Here is a 22,945-nt window from a genome sequence, read left to right as displayed (position 1 = left end):
GGTTAGGTGGGATCACATATTCACTCTGCATTCAGTTATTGTTTGTCATGCATGTCGCTGACTGTTTAGGAGGACTGAGCAGATACACGCTCTCACACAAACACAAGAGGCTGGGCGGTGGTAGTTTAATTCTGAACACATCTCTCTCAGAGAAGGACTGACCCAGGTGTCCTCATTAGTCTGCGTTTTATTAGGCAGTAGCATTAGTGCCTCACTGCTGCTTGCAGAGCCCCACACACATTTTATTGTCTAAGTGGTTGAGTTGTGTTGCTCTACGATTTTAGATAAGGTGTTTAGACCCTTACAAAGGGGTAAGGACGGATTTAAGATAGCATTTGTGGCAGGATTTAAAGAGATAGTTCACTCAAAAATGAAAATTCTGTCATCATTTACTGCCCCTCCTGCTGTTCCGATCTTTTTTTAATGACTTTAATACTTCTGCAGAACACAAAAGAAGTTATTTTGAAGTCTCAGCTGTTTCTGTCCATACAGTATTGAGAAAACTCTAAAAAGGACAACAGTCATTCTGAAAACCAGCTGATTCTTTATTCACTCTCAAATCAAATCAAAACATTGGTCAATGTACATTACATATATGCAGATAACATCAAATATAGCAATGCAAACATCAAGTATCTTGGTCACATGACATTAAGAACTGTTAAACCTTGATGTTAGTTGAAGTTACACTTTAGTTTGTGTAAACATTTACATCAACTGATGCTGTGATTTGTTTTGAGAGTGATTACATTTCAAATCTGTTTCTCAAACAAAGAGATTGTATCACTTCAGAAGACAATATAACAACTGAGTCAAATGTATTCATTTCATGCAACCTCTTTATGTTGAAAAATTCTTCAAAAATCCTTCTTTAACGTATTTCATAAGAAATAGTTTGGGGCAACATGGTGGTGAGTGAATTATAAAGTTTTGGATGAACTATCCCTTTAAGATAGTTTGTGTGGGGTATAAACGGAAAGTCCATAAAAAATTTAACTCTCAAAATTTTAATTTAATATAATGTAATTTATGATAAATTGCGGAAATGTCAACTGTTTCTGTCCATATAGTATTACATTAAAATTTAGTAATTTAGCAGACGCATTTATCCAATGTGACTTGATACAATTGATGATAATAAAACAGAATGATAGTATTACAGTGAGGTCAGTGGTGTACAAAACTGTCAACCACTAATCCCTTTGTATAATAAACAGATTGATCCATTATTCTCTCTCAAAACAAACATGGTGACAAATTTCAAACATTAATGACATCTGGACAAGTGGGTTAACCAACCATGTAAGTTGACGTTCGTGACCCTGGACCACAAAACCAGTCTTAAGTGTCAATTTTTCTTAACCCGTGGTTGAATATCCAGACAAAGCTTTGAAAAATATAGAGGTGCTGGTCATATAATTAGAATATCATCAAAAAGTTGATTTCACTAATTCCATTCAAAAAGTGAAACTTGTATATTATATTCATTCATTACACACAGACTGATATATTTCACATGTTTATTTCTTTTAATTTTGATGTTTATAACTTAAAAATTCAAATTCCCAAATTCAGTATCTCAGAAAATTTGAATATTGTGAAAAGGTTCAATATTGAAGACACCTGGTGCCACACTATAATCAGCTAATTAACTCAAAACACCTGCAAAGCCTTTAAATTGTCTCTCAGTCTAGTTCTGTAGGCCACACAATCATGGGGGAAGACTGCTGACTTGAAAGTTGTCCAAAAGACGACCATTGACACCTTGCACAGGGAGGGCAAGACACAAAAGGTCATTGCAAAAGAGGCTGGCTGTTCACAGAGCTCTGTGTCCAAGCACATTAATAGAGAGGCGAAGGGAAGGAAAAAATGTGGTAGAAAAAAAGTGTATAAGCAATAGGGATAACCACACCCTGGAGAGGATTGTGAAACAAAATCCATTCAAAAATGTGGGGGAGATTCACAAAGAGTGGACTGCAGCTGGAGTCAGTGCTTCAAGAACCACTACACACAGACGTATACAAGACATGGGTTTCAGCTGTCGCTTTCCTTGTGTAAAGCCACTCTTGAACAACAGACAGCGTCAGAAGCATCTCGCCTCAAAAAGGACTGCTGCTAAGTGGTCCAAAGTTATGTTCTCGGATGAAAGTACATTTTGCATTTCCTTTGGATATCAGAGTCTGGAGGAAGAGATGAGAGATGCAGATTTCATTTTCCAACTGGACTTGGCACCTGCACACTGTGCCAAAGCTTCCAGTACCTGGTTTAAGGACCATGGTATCCCTGTTCTTAATTGACCAGCAAACTCACCTGACCTTAACGCCAAAGAAAATCTATGGGGTATTGTGAAGAGGAAGATGCGATATGCCAGACCCAAGAATGCAGAAGAGCTGAAGGCCACTATAAGAGCAAACTGGGCTCTCATAACACCTGATTTGTGCCAAAGAATGATCGACTCCATGCCATGCCGCATTGCTGCAGTAATTCAAGCACGTTCATTATCAGTGTTTATTTGCGCAGCTAGTCAGTTAACACAACGGCTACCTGTAGTAACAGCCGCTCTATGTGAAATCACGCAACTTATGGAATTTACCACTGATTAGAGAACTGGCTTTAATGACGAGATGCGCATTAATTATCAGACGATATTTATTGCGCACCCCTACTTTCTTTGTATTGGTCTTAAGTTATATTCTAATTTTCTGAGATATTGAATTTGGGATTTTCCTTAGTTGTCAGTTATAATCATCAAAATTAAAATAAATAAACATTTGAAATAGATCAGTCTATGTGTAATGAACGAATATAATATACAAGTTTCACTTTTTGAATGGAATTAGTGAAATAAATCAACTTTTTGATTATATTGTAATTATATGACCAGCACCTGTACTAATATATAAATTTTTTTTTTTTTTTTTTTTTTTATAAGGAGTATTTTTTCCCCTGCCAAATATTTTAGTGAAGTATTTCAACTATTTGAAATTCAGGAATTTGAGGGTGCAAAAAAATCTAAATACTGAGAAAATCGCCTTTGAAGCTATCCAAATTAGCAAAAAAAAATTTTGTTAATCATTTACCCACATGTTGTTCCAAACCTGAAAAAATCTTTGTTCATCTTCTGAACACAATTGAAAATATTTTGGGTGAAAACTGGGGAGGCTTGAGACTGTCCCATAGACTGCCAAGAAAATAACACTGTCAAGGTCCAGAAAAAGTATGACAAGAATATTTTTTGTACGAGAGACTGTTCACAAAGTAATTGTTCAATAAAGTCGTTATTTTTGTTTTTGAACCACTGATGGCAGATAGACTGTTCTGACGATGCTTTTCATACTTTTCTGGACCTTGACCAGTCTATGGGACTTTCTCAATCCTCCCAGCTTTCATCCAAAATATCTTAAATTGTGTTCTGAAGACGAACAAAGTGTGACTGTGACTGAGTCTTGTGCCTTATTGACTCACTCTGTCTGGAGTCCCAAATTTGTCTTTTCAGGAATCCCTCTCCAAACTGCTTTAATTTCAGTCTCTATTTCTCTGCTTCTCTCTTCATCTCTGCTTCTGTGACCATCAGCTGTGCTCATTAGCTAGTCAAACAGCTGCTTCTCATTGTAGTGTGATTCCAATGCTCTCTCTGATTCATTGAGCATGATGCTGATGGGGACGTGCGGTTCTTAATGGGCTGCTGTTCACAGATGAGGCTGGAAACCACTGAGGGCTTGGTGAGGAAGGAGGAAATGGGGGCCAGTCAACTATCTCAGAGTCTAACACTCTATTTATGCCGACACTCTGCATTTAACTGCCAATCGATTGAACTGTGCATATCAGCAGACTCAATACCTAGTCGTTTCTCTAGAGCAAAACATCTCTCTCTCTCTCTCTCTCTCTCTCTCACTTCTTGATTTCTTTTTTATTTACATTTCAAATTCTGTCCCTCACTACATATGGAAAAGAACAAGGTTATATTGTGTGTTGGATACTGCCAGTGGTTGACCAGCTCCATCAGCTATGCTAACAAGGTTGAGTTTCACAAAACAGACCGGCATAAAACCACCACTTGCCAGCAAAATCCAGTCTGAACCAGCATGGAAATGCTTGCTGATCTAATAGTCTTTTTAACAGGGCTTTCCATCTCTTTCCTTTTTACTTCACACCAAGTCAGAATGTGGTCATTCAGGTTTAATAGAGTCTTTTGTGTTCCACAGATGAAAGAAATGTATGACACAGACTTTGAAAGACATTCTGTCATCATTTGCTCACATGTAGAGGCTAATTTTCATACTCTCGAACAGGCTTTATGTGTGAATCTGAGGCTTTTAGTAAAGCCCTGTGCATTGAGTGCTCCATTTCCTGATTTAGGATGTACTTTACAGTTTTTTTCAGTTGTTCTTTGCCTGGTCTTAGTCTAATGAGCACGATTAGCACAAAAAAAAAAATCCTAACGGCTCAGCAGAATGAATCCAATTTCACAGCAGTATTTAGGACGCGTCCTCTTTTAGCCGGTTGTTTGCATCATGTACTTCCACAAACTTTCTCTAATGGGGAACAGTATTATGCAATGTTTGGGATCCATGTTTAATGGCTGCGAAATATATGTACAAAATATTACTCAACTAGGATTTGCTCTTGACAAGTGTGTGTCCTTTAGGTTATTGTGCATGTAAGAGACGAATGTCACCTTCTCCATAAGCTGACGGAGCTGTCTGCTGCGTGGGTCTCGATTACACATGTTCTGTGCTGGAGCCACAACTGTGCAGATACATTTCCCATCTGCGTCCTGTGCCGAGCTGTAGATCTGCCAGCCCTCCTCTGGGCTCGGATACAGGGCCTGCATAGAAAAAGACATGGAGAGATGTAAAAAGAGAGATAGCAGAAGGTGCATGGAGAGACAGAGCAAAATGCATGAGCAGAATAGAATGTGGCATCTGTGAGAGGAGGATGTTTTGATAAGCTTAGACACTTGGAGGAAATAGAGCTGCTTCGGATCGATAATGCTGCTTTTTCATTGGGGGTGGAGTCAGGAGATGGATGTCTTGAAACAATGCATAGACTCAAATACACACACACACTCACACACACACACACACACAAACACACAGAGAGATGTTTGCTTTTTATCATAGTGGAGACTTTCCATTGACTTCTATAGTGGTTTCTTTCCACACTAAAACTCACACAAACCTTCCTGCTTCTTCATTAATAGTATAGAAACAATTTAAACTTAACATTTGTGGAGTAATATTGAATATTAACCTTTCATAAAAGAGGTAATAGAGATTTTATTTAAATATTTATTTAAAGTAAATGGGTAAATTTTGGCAAACCACAAAAATTTAAAGGCACTTACATGAATTCTTCTGTAAAGAATGTGTATTAATTGAGCTGTAAAGCTGTTTAAATCATTTTTACAGTTGGGTTTATGGTGTTGGCTTGACAACAAAGTTGTAAAAGTGGAAATACACAATTAGAAATAAATTTTTAAACTAATCATTGTTTATCTCTTCTAGCTATTTAATAGAATATTTTATTGTATTCTGACAATAAGTGCCTCTCTGTAGCCCAGGAAGGACAAATGGAAATAAATGATTGTGCTAATCATCATTTACACAAATGCCTTTGATTGAGCTTAAGTTGTAGAGAACACAATTAGGTATGTTTATGATGCTGGTGATTTCAGGTTTTACTGTGGCTGCACAATACAATTTCTGCTTCTCTTAAGCATAATCATCTGCAACATTTGCCCACTGGATATTTATCCTGAGAACTATATTTCGTCACACTTTATTTTAGGGTCCAATTCTCACTATTAACTAACCATTAACTATGACTTTTGCCTCAATTAACCCCTTATTTGCTGCTTATTAATAGTTCATAAAGTAGTTGTTAAGTTTAGGTTATTGTGTAGGATTATGAATGTCATGCATTATATGCAATTTATAAGCACTAATAAACACCCAATATGTTCATTATAGACATGCTAATAAGCAACTAGTTATTAGTGTGAATTGGACCCTATACTAAAGTGTTACCCTATATTATAATTTGCCATTTGTGTTATCTTGCATTGGTAACAAGCCTCCACAGGCTTTCATGGTTGTGGTTGCCAGATTTCAATCAGAGCTTTTTCCATAAATCGATGCATTTTTTGCTTTCTGTCTACGTAATCTTCCCAAACCATGTGCACATGCTCACTCTACTTTACAGAAAAAGCCCAGATGAGCTAAAATCACCGGTAAACAATTTGGAGTTTAGCAATCTGTATTGAGATATTCTGCTCAAATAAATGTGTAATGGTCGGTTTTCTTTCACATGGTTTGTTGTGAATAAATCTGCGAGCAAAACATGCAAGCTGACATTCTCTTGACTTGTGCATATGTGAAAATTATAAAAAAGAAAAATCATGATTAATAATTAGATTTATTTGTTATTAACTGTTTAGCCATTATTGAGCAGCTCTATGTTTTAGAGACTATCCTTTAAGAGTAAATGAAGAATAAAGCCAGTTTGGAAAAGAACACGAGGATGTCATTAAAGATAAATAGCATTTACAAGAAAAAGGAGCAGCAATAAAATGTCTCCTTCTGCTCTAACCTTCCTGTTTTCATTCTCTCCTACCCTCTTCTGTGTTTTTCACTCTCACGCTTCACCCTCTCTCTCCCCACACTTCCCCGATCAGATTAAATGGGCGAGTGGACAGAGAGACTATGTGATTGGAGAGTAAAGCAGCCACCCCATGAGCTCACGGTCACATCCTGTCACTCCTGCCAATCCCTGCCATTCTCTGCCCTCTTTCTGTCTCCTTCCCTTTTTCACTCCTTCCACATCACTCCTTTTCCTCCATAGTCTGTCCTCTTCTCACCTTCCTATCATTCTCATTTGTCCCTTTTTCCTGTATCTTTCAGCTCTGTTCGTCCCTGAGCAATCTCTCGCTCACTCAATGTAATTCAAATTACGGCAATTCAACTCAATAATGCTTTATTAGCCTGCCAGGCAAATGTAATTTCACAAAATCAAAAGGAATCGATTTGCAAATTTAGGTGCAGAGGCAATAAAGAATACAGGTTTCACAAACACAAATGATCACAATGGATGTTATTCAAGTCAAATTTGTTTGTATACCTCTTTACACAATGCACACCGTTTCGAAGCAGCTTAGAAAATCGTACTGTTATGTCTGGAGTGACTTGCATTCATTGTTGCATGTTTTTCGTTTTGACGGAACAATTTACGGCTTTATGAATGATGACATGTTGTTGTGAAATTGTGAAATCAAAACAAAAAACAAACAATTATTATGCTAATAAAAAACAATTCTACTTGATAATTTATATGTTTTTCTGCCATTTATATTGAAGTGCAGTTTTATAATTTTATGAGTTTCTCTGATGAGTTTTTCTGTAAGCATCACAGAGATTTTGTTTGAGGAAAAACAACTTTAAGTGATTTTTATTTTGGAAAACAGCCATGTTTCATCCTCTGCTTGTCTCTAATGGAAGCGCTATGCTCCCTTAAAAAACAACTCTGCTTCCATCAAGCCTTCCCGATTTTTTTTAGCATTTTGACTGTCAGTTGAGTTTCATTCGACTTGAATTCTTTATTAGTCAAGGAATGTGCACAATTTTGATCCCTTTGAAGGTCTGTTTTCATTCGTTGTGAAGCTGCAATTCATTTGAACCATCTAATGGCGCTTGTCTTTTCAATTTGATCAGTTTGTTGAATTTGAAGATGCAGGCAAAACATTGATTGTTGTTTTGATTAATCCTGCCTTGAGAACATTTCTCTCTTGGTATCCGTTTCTCCAATTTATTCTCCATCTCTGTCTCTCCCCTGGAGCACATTTTCGTTTAGGTAGCATTGGCTACCTAACACTGGCATTAACAACCTAGCTTTCTCTCTCTCTCTCTCTCAAAAGAAGCAAAACAAAACACAATGTCAACACGATGAAATGATATTGAAAATTAAAGGTCTAAAAATGCACCAAACTCCAAATTTCGTTCGTTCGTTTTTTTTTTTGACCCAGTAGATTACGACACACATAAAGTCTCCCCTCTCACTCCGGTTAAGGTGCTTGCATAGCCTGAAGGCATGAGAGGCAGACACACATACAACTGCTGATGCTCAACACACACACAAACACACACACACATACATGGTTCCCAGTGGTCACACATTTAGATTTGAAAAGTTTGCTCTAGCTCAAAGTCATTAGCCTCGTTCCTTCTGTTCATCTAACCTCTTGCTTGTACAGTACACATTGATTTGCATAAGAATGCCACATACTGTTATAAATGGCCATTTTCCTGTCCAGTCCGGAATTCAGCGGCTGTCAAACCTAGCAGGGTCTCCACTTCCATTAGCAGAGATTTTCTGTGCTTCGTGTCACTATCATCAAACACTCGCTGAAACTGCTGGATGGTATTTTCCCAGGTGAGCCGATACAGAAATCCAGCCTTCTCCGTGAGATGAACACAGACAGGTCTGCCGGTTAGTCTCTGAGACACGGCCCGCTCTGTTGACCACTCGTAGCCGATGTGAAACTAGCCCAAGCGTGTCTCGCCCTGGCCTGAAAGAATGCGCTCTTCGAGTGTATTACCACCCTAACATTTCTTCATCAGTCTCATTCCCGTCACGACAGACTTGCGACTTAGTGTCTGAGCACGTCAGATATGGTTACCGTTGAGCTCTGGCTCAATCTATACCCCAATCTGCTGCCTGCAGCCCCTTCATCAATCATCGGTGCAGTACATGCACCTCACATGTTAAACATCGGTTAGGCACGTGTGTACATCCGACGGGTGGAAGATATGAGCCGGGAGGCCAATGGGGAGCTGTGCTTTCACATAAATATGCTTTCTGTTCATTAATGTTGCATAAATGTTGAGTTTTAATTTAAGAACTGATTAGAATCACCCCTGGACTCATTACCACCCACCAATTCATTCTGCTGTAATTTCCTCTCATCTACTGCTAATGGCAGAGTAGAGAACAGGGGGCACACACACACACACACACACACACACACACACCATTTCACTCACAGATGGGTGTAGCATCTTGTCCTTATTCAGATCTTCTTATCCAGCATCTGTACTGTATTAGGCTGCGTGTTATGGAATAGGCCAGTTATTTATGAACAAACAGGTCAGATGAAATGAGCCAAGGTTTAATTAGTAATGGTTGAGCTGCCATCCGTAAACGGCAGGGTGAGTGTAGCCGCGTGCGCTTGTTTTTTTTTACTTCTCATTTACATTTAACAGCCTGCAAATGATCAGATTACTCTGTCAGTAGTGCGCAGTCTGTTTGCTGGCATTTAAGAAGACGAGCTAGTGAATGAGTTGCTGATCATATGTTGTGTATCTTAACCAGGTGCGACACGATAAAGCAGAAGGCAAAATATGGTACGCCTTCTATCTTCATTTTAGTTGTTGTCCTAACCTGCCGGGGTCATGGTAAGTGATGAGCAAGACATTTTGTCAGCTGCTTGGTTTCTATCTCTGTCGCATTGAGCAGGGAAGACCCTGTCTGCAGTCAAATCACATTGGTCCAAAATCCCCGGATACTCATTTTTTCCTCATTTAAATAGTTGTACAGAAGGAAATTAATAGGAGCTAGTTAAAAATCATATACACTTACATGAGAAAATGCCTAATATAAGTAGTTTTGTTCTACATTAAGAGGGTCACCTCAAGGGGGCGGCCATGTTTAATCACATGACTCACTTTCACCTCTATTAAAGGATTCAGTCACTTGTGGAATAAATTAATCATGGCTGACAGCAATTATGTGGCTGACAGCTCTTCAAGTGTAGTCTGAAATATCGTAATTACAAGTTTCGTGCACATGAATGACCGTGCAAGTCCCATTTACGGGTGGGAAACTCGGAATTCCAGATGATACACGAGTGGCTGGGTTTTGAAATTGAGGGTTGCATTTCAGTTTGAAACATGGTGGAAACACAAATCTATTATATACATAATATGTTTATATACTAATCTATAATATGCATAATACATCATGCAATATAGCATATTTATGCTATGCATAAGTAATAAAAATGAGTAGTCAGAATTCAGATAGTTGGGTTAACTGTTAGTTTCAACAGAAACTACTTCTGTGTTGTTTCTGACTTGAATATGTGACGTGTCACGATAACCAATGCACAACTCTTTTTGGGGATTTTGTAATGCATTGATAAAATCAATTATCAATTGTAATTATCAGCTGAAAATAAAAATAATTGCATGTCTGCGTAACATGCAAGGAAAACATTCAATCAATCATGTCACTATACAGCTATATAAAAGAAAAAATCCATTTCTATGGACAAAATGCATCTGGAAAATAATGGAGGACAAAGACTGAGCTGCTAAAGAAAAACTGCACAATCTAAGCCTAAGATCCCCTCTTCCCTCTTCAATACAAAACATGAGAATGTTTCAGTGTAATCTACAAAGTTAAAGAGTTGAATTGGCCAATGTTTCAAAAAACGATTTGGAGATATGACGGAGAAATTCTGTATTTTATGCACTCCTTCCAGGTTCATATATATATATATATATATATATATATATATATATATATATATATATATATATATATATATATATATATATATATATATTTTTTTTTTTTTTTTTTTTTTTTTTTCGAGCATGGACCTTCATGACATCATGAAGGACAGGATTTCTTGTATGGGCATTTCTCTCAGAATTGTCCACAGACACACACATCAACATGTTATTTGACTCTGCTTGTAACAGAGGAACTTGTGACCATAGTTGTGTTTGGGAAACGCACCCCAGAGTGAGAGCATGCCCATCAACATCATCGGCAGCGCTGCACAGGACTCGCTCAAGATAGATGTCTCTAAAGCAGTGTGTTTTTGGATGTAAGGGAAATATAACTTTGTTCAGCTTCCCAAAGAACCTAACGTTATGTGAACAGTGAATGCAGTTTAATTTTCCGGGGCACAAACAGAGTTTGGCAAGTGTTTATTTCTTCCTGTCATTTTGGTGACGAATATTTTATTCAGCCCATTTCGGCACTGGATTTGCATATTGTTTGATACTGAATGATGGAGCTGTTCCTGCCATAAAAGATCCCGGTCATGATTCAAACTCTTCGGAGATAGGAAAGATGCACTACTACTCTGTAGGTACTCAAGGCTAACATGAGATTGGGTGAAATTGTGTGTGTTATGTCCACTTTAACTGCTTCATAAGCAAACTAACCAGACCACAATATACATTGTGCTTAAATATTTATTAATAGAAATTATATAAGTTTATTCAATTTTCTTAAGAGTTGACACAGTAAAGGGACTACTGTAATGCACTCTACATTGAATATAATTACAATTGGATGTTCTGATGAGTAAATAAGTGTAACGACAGATAAAAGAGGAGGAAGCAATTGCAGGCAATCAGATGTTGTTTATTGATAAAGAGTGTCCAGAGTGTTGGCAATGGCAAGGAAGGTCTACGGTGGCGTGAGAAGAGCGGGATGGTGAAGTCAGCGGTGCAGGTGAAGGTGGTCAATGGTTGGAACCAGGAACAGACCGGAACACTGACACGCGGACGACAACACGAATCCAAACCAGCACACAAACGCGGAGGACGGTAATCCAGCTAGTGCATGGAGACATAAGAGAGGATCTGACAACAGAGAGAGAGCGAGGTGAGTATAAGTAGCAGAGGTATGATGACGATCAGCTGGAGCGAGACAATCAACACCCAGGTGATGACAATCAACTAAACGAGCACATGGAGACAACGTAAGTACAAAAACAATAACAAAACATGACACGGAGGAAACACTGGATTTCCTACCGTGACAGTACCCTCTCCCCTAGGACGTCACCTGACGTTCCCAGCCTGCTTTACCTGTAGATTGTAATCATCTATAAGGTGGTGATCCAATATGTCCCGAGCAGGAACCCAGCTCCTCTCCTCCGGACCGTAACCTTCCCAATCCACCAAGTACTGAAAACCGCGTCCCCTCCGTCTAGAGTCCAGAATACGATTAACCAAATAGGTGGTTTCCCCATTAACGAGACGAGGCGGGGGGGGAACCGGAGCAGGCGGATTAAGACGGGAAGAAATCACCGATTTAATTTTGGAGACGTGGAACACGGGATGAATCCTCCTGTACGCCGGAGGAAGGCTAAGACGCACGGTAACCGGATTAATGATCTTGGTAATAGAAAACGGGCCAATAAATTTGGGAGCAAGTTTGTTAGAAACGGACCGCATAGGAATATTCTGGGTAGAAAGCCACACTCTTTGACCGACGACGTAACGGGGAGGCTTCGACCGGTGGCGATCGGCCTTAGCCTTGGTGCGCGACCTAGCCTGGAGCAGAGCTCTGCGAGCTCTGGTCCAGGTGCGGTGACACCTCTGGACTAATGCGTGTGCGGAGGGGACCGAAACCTCGGATTCCGTACTGACAAAATTAGGTGGTTGGTACCCTAAACTACACTTAAATGGAGACATGCCCGTAGATGACACTGGCAAAGAATTGTGTGCGTACTCCACAACTGAGAGTTGCTGACACCAGGACGAAGGATTATTGGAAACCAAACATCGCAAAACCCTCTCGACATCCTGATTGGCTCGTTCGGTTTGACCATTGCTCTGGGGATGGAACCCGGAAGAAAGACTAACAGTCGCTCCTAACAATTTACAAAATTCTCGCCAAAATTTGGACACAAATTGGGGACCCCTGTCAGAAACCACGTCTGTCGGGAGGCCATGTATGCGGAAGACGTGGTCAATGACAGCTACCGCTGTTTCCTTGGCTGAAGGTAATTTGGGCAAGGGAATAAAATGAGTCGCCTTCGAGAACCGGTCCACTACGGTTAAAATCACCGTATTGCCTTTAGAGGGCGGGAGGGCGGTGATAAAATCTAGCGAAATGTGGGACCAGGGTCTTGAAGGGACAGACAGCGGTAAGAGTAACCCATCTGGAGGTCGATTGGAAGTCTTACCAATAGCGCAAACTGAACAAGCCAAGACGAAATCGTGGACGTCACGAGCCATACCAGGCCACCAAAATCGTTGCTTGACCAGAAATCTAGTTCTACTAACCCCTGGGTGACAAGCAACACTGGAACAATGACCCCACTGGAGAACGTCTGACCGTAACCTCTCCGGCACAAACAATCGGTTCGGTGGGCAACGAGCCGGGGGCGTTACCCCTTCTAAGGCGGTCAACACCTTCGATTCGACCTCCCACCTGAGCGCGGAGATAATGATGGTCCCCGGTAAAATGGGCTCGGGAGTAGCAGTACGATCGGAACGCTCAAAAAGACGGGATAAAGCATCGGGTTTGATGTTTTTGGAACCCGGCCGGTAAGAAAGTGTAAAATCGAAACGACCGAAAAATAATGCCCACCGAGCCTGCCTGGAGTTAAGTCTTTTGGCGGTTCTAATGTATTCGAGATTCTTATGGTCCGTCCATACAATGAAAGGTACACCCGACCCCTCAAGCCAGTGACGCCATTCCTCCAGTGCAAGTTTGACTGCCAACAACTCTCGATTGCCAATGTCATAATTAACTTCTGCAGGAGATAAACGGTGAGAATAATACGCGCACGGATGCACCTTTCCGTCTGAGGATGCGCGTTGGGATAACACTGCTCCTACCCCCACCTCTGACGCGTCGACCTCCACTATGAATTGACGTGAGCGATCAGGGGTGACGAGAATGGGAGCTGAAACAAAGCAGCTTTTCAGTTTGGCAAACGCAGCCTCAGCTGCGTCTGACCACCTGAACGTCAAACTAGGGGAGGTCAAGGCGGTCAGAGGAGCGGCTAGTTGGCTGAAATTGCGAATGAAACGCCGGTAAAAATTGGCGAACCCCAGAAATCTCTGCAGGGCCTTGCGAGACTCTGGGGATGGCCAATTTACCACAGCCTTAACCTTCTCAGGATCCATGCGAACACCCTCAGTCGAAATGATGTGTCCTAGAAAAGAAACAGACTGTGCATGAAAAACGCATTTCTCCGCCTTGACAAACAATCCATTCTCTAGCAACCGCAGAAGCACTCGTCGTACGTGTTGCACGTGTTCCTGGAGAGACGAAGAAAAAATCAATATGTCATCCAGGTAAACATATATGAACAGATCGACCATGTCTCGCAACACGTCATTAACGAGTGCTTGAAAGACTGCCGGCGAGTTGGTTAGCCCGAACGGCATAACGCAGTACTCAAAATGGCCTCTAGGGGTGTTAAAGGCAGTCTTCCACTCATCCCCCTCCCTGATGCGGACCAAATGATAAGCATTACGTAAGTCCAATTTAGTGAAAACGGACGCTCCCTGCAACCTCTCAAAAGCTGAAGACATAAGCGGCAAAGGATAGGTATTCTTTACCGTTATGTTGTTCAGCCCTCGGTAGTCAATGCAAGGTCGCAAGGATCCGTCCTTCTTTCCCACAAAAAAGAACCCCGCCCCCGCTGGAGAAGAGGAAGGGCGGATAAACCCCGTTGCTAGAGAACTGGATATATATTTCTCCATGGCCGCCGTCTCTGGAACAGACAAAGAATATAACTTGCCCTTAGGCGGAGAAGTACCTGGCAATAACTCTATCGCACAGTCATAGGGACGATGAGGAGGAAGAGAATCAGCACGAGACTTACTGAACACCTCCCTCAGGTCGTGGTACTCCGCGGGCACGCTAGCCAAATCCACTGCTTCCCCCTGAAACACAGACTCAGAAACATTAACACCAGCAGACAAAAGACAAGACAAATGACATTCCTCGCTCCAGCTAACCACAGATCCAAGGCGCCAATTGATGCTGGGGTTGTGTTTCTGAAGCCAGGTGTGACCGAGAACGATGGGGGATTGAGGTGAGTCCGTAATGTAAAATGATATCTCCTCAGTATGATTGCAAGATGTGGTGAGGGAAACAGGTAAGGTGGTCTGAGTGATGACTGGTAGTCTGTGTCCATTGAGAGCAAAGGGTGCAATGGGGCGTTTGAGGGAGGTGAGAGGAATGTTAAGCTTACTAGCGAACTGGAAGTCCATGAAATTACCCTCTGCCCCAGAATCCAACAAGGCGTGATGCTCGAGTGCGTGGGTGGACCACCGTAGACTCACCGGAAGGAGTGTCGATGTAGATGAGGTCTTTCTGGCAGAGATCCCACCCGATAGTAGCCTCCGTCTTACTATCGGGCTTGGTCCTTTTACCGGACAACGCTGGATGTGATGTTCTTGACTGCCGCAGTATAAACATAGTCCCAGGGATCTCCGCCTGATCCTCTCCTCCCGGGAGAGCCGAGCTCGCCCCACCTGCATGGGTTCAAGATCTCCCGGTGGGCTGACCGCAACATCTGAGCGCTGATACTGAGCCTCCGGTCTGTTCGCGAGAACTGCTCTCCCCCTCCGTCTGGTGGCTTGATCGAGTCGATTCTCCACTCTGATGGTTAGGTCAATCAGACTGTTGAGAGAAGTGGGGAGCTCGACGGCGCGGATCTCCTGTTGGATGCGGTCAGCCAACCCATGCAGGAAGTGATCCCACTGCGCCTGCTCGTTCCACTTACACTCCGCCGCCAGGGTGCGGAACTCAATCGAATAATCGGAAACGGACCTTTCCCCCTGACGTAGGTCCGTGAGAAGCCAAGCCGCTTCCCTCCCGGCGGCGGAGCGGTCGAAGACCCGTCTCATCTCCTCCGAAAGTGCGTGGAACGAGGCACAGCAGCTGTCTTGGTTCTCCCACACCGCCGTCCCCCAGAGGGCAGCCCTTCCCGTAAGTAGAGATAAGACGAATGCCACCTTCATTTCTTCGGTGTAGAACGTGCGGGGCTGCAGGGCGAAGTGCAGAGAACAATGAGACAGAAATGATCGACAGAACTCTGGCTCACCCGCATATTTCTCCGGGATGGGGAGGCGTGGTTCGGGCTGGGAAATCCCCCCGGAGACGATCGGCGGTGTGGGTGGCGTGGGAGGCGCAGCGGGTGACGATTGTTGTTGTTGTTGCGTCTGGAGAACGAGCTCGGACACCTTCGTCACCATTGCTTGGAAGGCTCGACCCATCTCATCTATCGCCTTGTCTTGGCGATCCATACGACCCACAGCTCGTTGCAGAAATTCTTCGAGATGAGATGGGGAGCGATCGCCTGCTGCTTCCATGATGGTCAGATCCTACTGTAACGACAGATAAAAGAGGAGGAAGCAATTGCAGGCAATCAGATGTTGTTTATTGATAAAGAGTGTCCAGAGTGTTGGCAATGGCAAGGAAGGTCTACGGTGGCGTGAGAAGAGCGGGATGGTGAAGTCAGCGGTGCAGGTGAAGGTGGTCAATGGTTGGAACCAGGAACAGACCGGAACACTGACACGCGGACGACAACACGAATCCAAACCAGCACACAAACGCGGAGGACGGTAATCCAGCTAGTGCATGGAGACATAAGAGAGGATCTGACAACAGAGAGAGAGCGAGGTGAGTATAAGTAGCAGAGGTATGATGACGATCAGCTGGAGCGAGACAATCAACACCCAGGTGATGACAATCAACTAAACGAGCACATGGAGACAACGTAAGTACAAAAACAATAACAAAACATGACACGGAGGAAACACTGGATTTCCTACCGTGACAATAAGTGTGTTCCTCATAGTAATTGTTCAATTATAATTAAGTGATTCTTAATTAAGTGAATCTTAAGTGAACTTCTGCTTTAGAATGATAGACAGTTAGTTTTATCCTAACGTTTGGATCTTTCTGATTAACCAATCAATCAAACAGAATAACAATTAATAGATTATTACCTAACCATTAGTTGAGGCCCTGTTTGTCACATTGTGCTGTATTTTTACTGAACAGCAAGATTTATTTTCACTGGAGAGCTGTTTTGTTGTACCTGGTCAGAGCACTATGTGAGAGCCTAAATTTGTTTTGAGCTCTGAGCCATTACAAGGATAAGAGCAGCATTGAGAGCAAAGACTGATGGGAGATCAGAAATCAATTTGGCACATTTTACCCAATAGGGATGACATCAAGGCTGAATGGTGTCCTAGGCACCACAGAGGAATAATCGGCAAGTTGAGAGTCTAAACTGATGTCCCACAGGCCCAAGCTCACTTTGTACTCCAACACAAAAATGTCAAGTGAAAGGCATGGAGAAGAGCACACTGATAGCTTCACCGAGAAATCCAGAACAACAGATCAAAAGGAGGAAAGAACCTGGTATGAGGGCAGTAGATAACAAGATGCCGCAGCTAGTGTTTGTGAGAGCGGGAGGGATAGAAATACCGAAAAAAAAAAAACTGAGAATGAGAGAGAAAGAAAGAGAGAGAGTGAGTGACAGCACCAAGTGAAAGCAGAGAGCTGCTGAGGGGGAAGATGCTGAGGTCTAATTTCAGACCTAGAGTGGCAGTTTCTTACTCAGCCGAACCGCTGCCAAAGCCTGACACCAGCTCCATTACGTGCCCAGCCCTCATTGTGAGCCCCACACGCTGCTCGACCTTTACCAGCCTCGATCCTGCAGTCTGATCTTCAGCCCTGGCTCGGTTGGAAACCGTCACACACATCCCACACACTCCCTACTGTGGAGAACCACCCAGGTATTGACGTCCAATTGCGACAAAGGAAAGCTGATCAATAAGCATTGAGAGCAGGAAGTTCGGGTCACCTCCCCTCTCTGGGCTTCCTCTCACTCACCGTTGCCACTTCTGCTCATGATCTCCGGCTGGCCTTTACTTTGAGGTCGCTACTAACACATTACGGAAAATATAAACCAATTACAGAGGCCTGTTGGCCCCCGAGACGTATGTGGGTTTGAACCTAGGGCGGTTTTCATTAGACCGAGCTCTGAGCTCGGCACTGTAGTCTGTGCGTAAATAAGATCGTAAATCTGTAGGCTCCATTTCATGAAAGTGACGGGAAGTCTATTACAACTTTCATAAAAAGTGTGTGGGAGATGGCCACGAGTTGTTTTCTACAGAAAGACCTTTATTGGCGCTCTGTGAACCCGGGTTTCCACAGTAACAAGGAGCGAGAAAATTGCCTTATTTTTCTCTTTAGATGTCCTTTAGTGTGTTTTCGTTTTTCTGACCTTTTTTTTTTTTTTTACCATTCTCTCTTCGTCTCTCTTTTTTATCAACATAAGGCTTTGGAGTGGAGCTTTGTGATTACATATTACCCTGAAGCCCAACATTGGCATCTGTCTCTACTCTAAAACATGGATGCGAGCTTCTGCCATGGCTCGGAGCGCTTCTTCTATCATAGCATACTTCCATAACACTCATGAACAACTTTAATATATCCAGTACTCTTGTTAAGCACAGATGCTGATGCAAATGAACATGAATGTCCTGCATACACACAGTTGCTACTGTCCCCTCTCTAAGCTCTAAAAAAAATAGAGCAGACGAGATATTACTATGTTTGCCCTCTGAGAATATTTAGATGCTCAATTTCCTGCAGGCGCTCTTAAAGACTGCCCTGCTTCTGCCTCTGAAAATAAGGATTCAGCTAGCATTTTTGAGTATGGTATTGATAATTTGACTGAAATGTTGGAAGAGCTTTCCCTCCAATACGGTCCTGGTTCCTCATATCTGCAAAGGTGCCACTCAAGGGACTGATGGGATATAGCATCAACATGATTTACAGTTTTTTAACTACGGGAATATTAATATTCATGTGAAGGTTTCTTTCTCACAGTCCTTTAGCTTGTCATCAAAGACATCAAGAGTAGTTTCCTGTTAATCAGCACCTTTCTGAGGTGGAACCATGAGGTTTATATTACATTGAGAAACATATTAGGCATTAGCATTTAAATTCATCTGAATGGCAGATGCTGTTCTGCCATCTTAGCTTATTAAACCACATAACATTTTAAGCGAATCTCTTGATCTGTACATAGTGTCTCTAGGGCTGCAGCAAAATGATGTCATGCCAGAGCTGATTGGCTGATCCACCACAGTAACAAACATAGTCCCAAAACTTTCATTAAAATGTCCTGAGATGTGACTCAAAGGCATCAGAATGGAAAGAATAAACATTTTAAGGTCCGTTTCATGCTTTTAAGAGCACTCCAAATCATAATTGTGCATTGGCCAAACACTGACGTTATTAAAATGAATATATGTGCTTGGAAATATAACTGTAGTCAAAATACACAGCTAATTTTTAAGGACCGCAAATGGAGAAATGTGCTTTTCACAGTCAGATGGTAACAGCATCTACCAACATGGGCTAACGAGGCTTTGACCTCAACACTTTGACCTTTTCTATCAGCCTGTAAAGAGTAAATAAACGTGAAGTCTGAGTCTGATTAGATGTCCCTTCTAAGGCTGTAAATCTCAACGTTGTCATCTGTGGGTGTGTGTGACGGTGACAGCAGCCAAAGTTGTTCAACCTCACTTTCATTTAGAGATCCCTGGTGGGCAGCAACAGCTGAGCAGAGCTGTGTTTTGGTGCTTTCATAACAGACACATCTGAGCCGCTTCAACGAAAAAAATAAAAAAATCCAAAGCTCCATGTTTCCAATTCCCAAAGAGTCAGTAGAGTTTAGCAGAATGTTGTTTCTGGTGCTTATTTATGCATATCGGTTTCCATGACGTTCCTTTAATATTTTGGTCCCATGGAAATGAGAAACAGCGGCTGATTTCAGCCACATGGGCATGTGGCTTTGTTAAGCGTTTGTGTTCATTACACGTTTTCTTGCAAATTGTCCTACAGCTTCTCACTCGCCTCTCATTTATTTCTCATAATCGAGGAGACAGTTAGTGTCAGACTCACCCCTGAACCAGCAGTATTCGCCACACACATTCGCCTACACGCATACATGGAACAAAATCTTTACCCAGCAATCATTATGGTATTAAGACATTCCTGTCTACTTGCTTCTACAGCCTCTACAGCTCTGCTGCTCTTGCTCTGCATGTGTAAAGGTAGTTTATTTACCTACATGAGTTTTTGATCCTTATTGGTGAAGTGTAACTTAAATAACAAGTAAATTGTAGCTTTGTCACATTTTTGAGTATCTCACCTTCAAACCATCCTAAGTGTTGGGGTCGAGATTTTGAAACCCAAAAAAAGTTCATCCATCCCTCGTAAAAGTATACTCTGCATGGCTCTGGAAGTGAATAGAGGCTTTCTGAAGAAGCTTGCATAAGAAAAATATCAATGAATCTGTGTATGACAGTTACAGTTATAAACACATCTCTTCAGAAGGCCTTTATTAACCTTTTTAAAAAGAAATAACATTTTACTTGTTAGTAACTTGTATGGCCACTAAGACTGCTGACTAGTGAGATAATATGCTCAACATGGTTTCTATTCTCCCTTTTTATATAGTCCTTGATCTATGGTACATTTGAGAGTATTATCTCAGTTTCCCTCGAATCACCACATGATTAATTACTTTAAAATGACATCATTTATGTCCAGATGCACATATTTTTCTAAGACTACATTAAACAATTCAATGTCTGGTTGAAGCATATTAAACTCGACACAACAACATAATCTGATAAAATAGGAATAAAGTCATGAGTCTGAGTCATCTTTTGTTTAATATTTATTTCCCATGTCAATTCATACAACGTACATTTAAACTATCAAGTTAATAATGCAAAGGAGAGCAAGTAGAAAATACAATATTACTTGAATAATAAAATAGGCAAAAAAAATTTCACGTGGAGAGTGATAATGCACAGCGAGAAAGGCAAAACTAACTGAATTACTAACTGCCACACAAGCTGGCGCAAAAAGTTAATTGAAATGTTTGCGCTTTGTAGAGTAAAGTACTGGCAGTTCAAGCATTTTCATGATCTCTCATTTTTATAAGAAGACTTAAATTCTCAAACTCATTCTTGTTAAGTACAGCGCAGTTGTCATCGGAAAACCCTTTACCTTGCAAGCGCCAATCTGGAAGCCAGATACACAGAAGTGTGAAAAAGGCTAAATGATAATTTCTATTCTCATTCAAGAGATGCGTAATAGCGCCACCTATTGTATAACAGTGAAAACACAAACACAAAATTCTGTGTTTGGCAGGGAAGTGTTGTCTCCTGAATAATGGGAAATTCCATGTTTGGTGGGGATTGAGTTAACCCCCTGGAGCCATGTGGAGGACTTTTATTATGAATGAACACATTTTTTTAGGCTTCAAAAATCTCAATTCCCATTCACTGCCATTATAAAGCTTGGAATAGACAGGACATATTTTAATATCAATCAGAATGTATTTGTCTGAAAAAAAATATGGGGTAATTTTCATTTTTGAGTGAACCATCCCTTTGACATCAGCTTCATGTTTAAACAGCTCCGTTAATTAGGGGTGAGACTACCTGTTTGAACATTGGGATAAAATTAGGGTAGGACAGAATAGGCAGTGGGAAAAGTGAGAAAGCATTTTTAAAATTCGGTTTGGTATGACTAGTAGCGGAGAAATTGCACACTTCACCTCCAAGTGTAGGGATGATCTTTACACGTGACGAGTTCACATGAATTAGCAGCTGAACTGAGGAGGGCAAAAAGAGCAAGTGAAGCGCAGGTTGATTGTTGCTCAGAGCTGATGGAATATGGCACACTTAACGTGCAGCACTGACATGACGGTAGACTGGACAGTCATGTGGGTCCTAGATCATCAAGGCAGCATGGAAGACAAGTCGTTTTTTAGAGAAGAAAGGACTTCCCTGCAGCCTGCTATGAGTCCATCAGTCACTCTGCTTCACAGACCACACCTCCATCCTGCAGCTCATTTCACATGATCATCACCTCATCTCAAGAACAGAGGGATGCATCTCTCTTTCTGACTGAGAGCAAGCTGCTTTTGAGATTAGATTTGGAGTCTTTACAAAGCCAGATCGCTTTGGATGGGTTCACACTTATCACAGAGAATAAATTAGTCCCCGGCATGAGAGTAACATCTGTCTAATGCCTCAAATCTAAAAGCGAAAGTCTTCGCTTCAGGGAAGATTGTTTTTTTTTTTTTTTTTACGTATGCTAATTTCCCCTTGGTTTTTTCCTGAGGTGAAGTGAGGCAATGTTTTAAAGTGATTGCTTGAAATGAGATACAGGGGAGTTCACAAATGCTAATGTGTTTTGGGTAATGATGACTACCGATAGCGGAGCTTCAATGGGTGCCACTTTAGCTAAATAAATAAATGTCCTGAACAATTTTGGCTCATTTTCCTGTAGTTTCCACTTTGCAACTATTGAATGCATGCATCATCAAATTCATGGAGCTTGCACCTAACCTGAGCTGTCGATTTGTGTAGCTTTAAGCCCTGAATTGAAAATGGCTTTTAAATGCCAATTGTCGCAAATTGGAATGAAATTTTAATCAAAATAGCAAGCAGGATGTACAACTGCAGTTCAAATTTGATTGTAAACAAGTATACATTAAAATGAACTGAAATTCCTTAAGTTCACGTGACTATAATTTTTAATAAAGCACAGTTTGTCAAGTTTTGAAGGTAGAAAGATCAGAATGAAAGACTGCTTCATTTAACAGAATTGCAGTTCGGTAAATTACTCATCCTGTTATTCTGATTCAATTTAAATTTACATTCATTAATTGAAAAGGAGCCAATTCTGAATTTCCTGCTTGGCTTCCTCTCATTTACCTACATACCAAGCTTAACTTCTGGTGACTGGCATGTGGATGTACAGTATAATACTCAGTGGACCATTTTATGGCGTGATCATTGGGTGCACACAAGCAGATGTCTAAAGTAGATGAATAATCAGGCTTCATAAGAAGCAGTGTTAGCGTTGAGTGTAGAGTAGGAACATCCATTCCTACAGTTTTTAGCTTGTGGTGAGTAGTAACAGTCTTCCAGAGTGAGTGTGAACAAGTAAGACAAAGCTGTGATAGTTTCTGCAGACTCCTCTTTCTAAGACAGATGGAAATCAGCATAGGCATCCTGACCGACCCAAACGACCCCTACAGCATCTCCTCTCTCATCCAGATGGAGTGTCGTCCCTGGCC

General features: G+C 41.5%; 1 protein-coding gene across 3 annotated transcripts in view; it reads right to left on the bottom strand.

The window, feature by feature from the left end:
• The window catches only part of LOC127953774 (noelin-2-like), a 73,588-nt gene that overhangs the window by 10,558 nt on the left and 40,085 nt on the right, over positions 1 to 22,945 (bottom strand). For 2 of the 3 annotated variants that reach the window (XM_052553062.1, XM_052553060.1), the window contains exon 2: positions 4,679 to 4,828. In XM_052553062.1, the coding sequence (XP_052409022.1) occupies positions 4,679 to 4,828 (150 nt within the window). Of the gene's footprint in view, positions 1 to 4,678; positions 4,829 to 21,560; positions 21,591 to 22,945 lie in introns of all 3 variants that reach the window. The other variant, XM_052553059.1, reaches the window with a different exon arrangement.

Source organism: Carassius gibelio, chromosome B3, assembly GCF_023724105.1.
Source record: "Carassius gibelio isolate Cgi1373 ecotype wild population from Czech Republic chromosome B3, carGib1.2-hapl.c, whole genome shotgun sequence".
Taxonomy (NCBI): domain Eukaryota; kingdom Metazoa; phylum Chordata; class Actinopteri; order Cypriniformes; family Cyprinidae; genus Carassius; species Carassius gibelio.
Note: the sequence above shows the minus strand (reverse complement) of the source record. Positions and strands in the feature narration are given on the sequence as shown.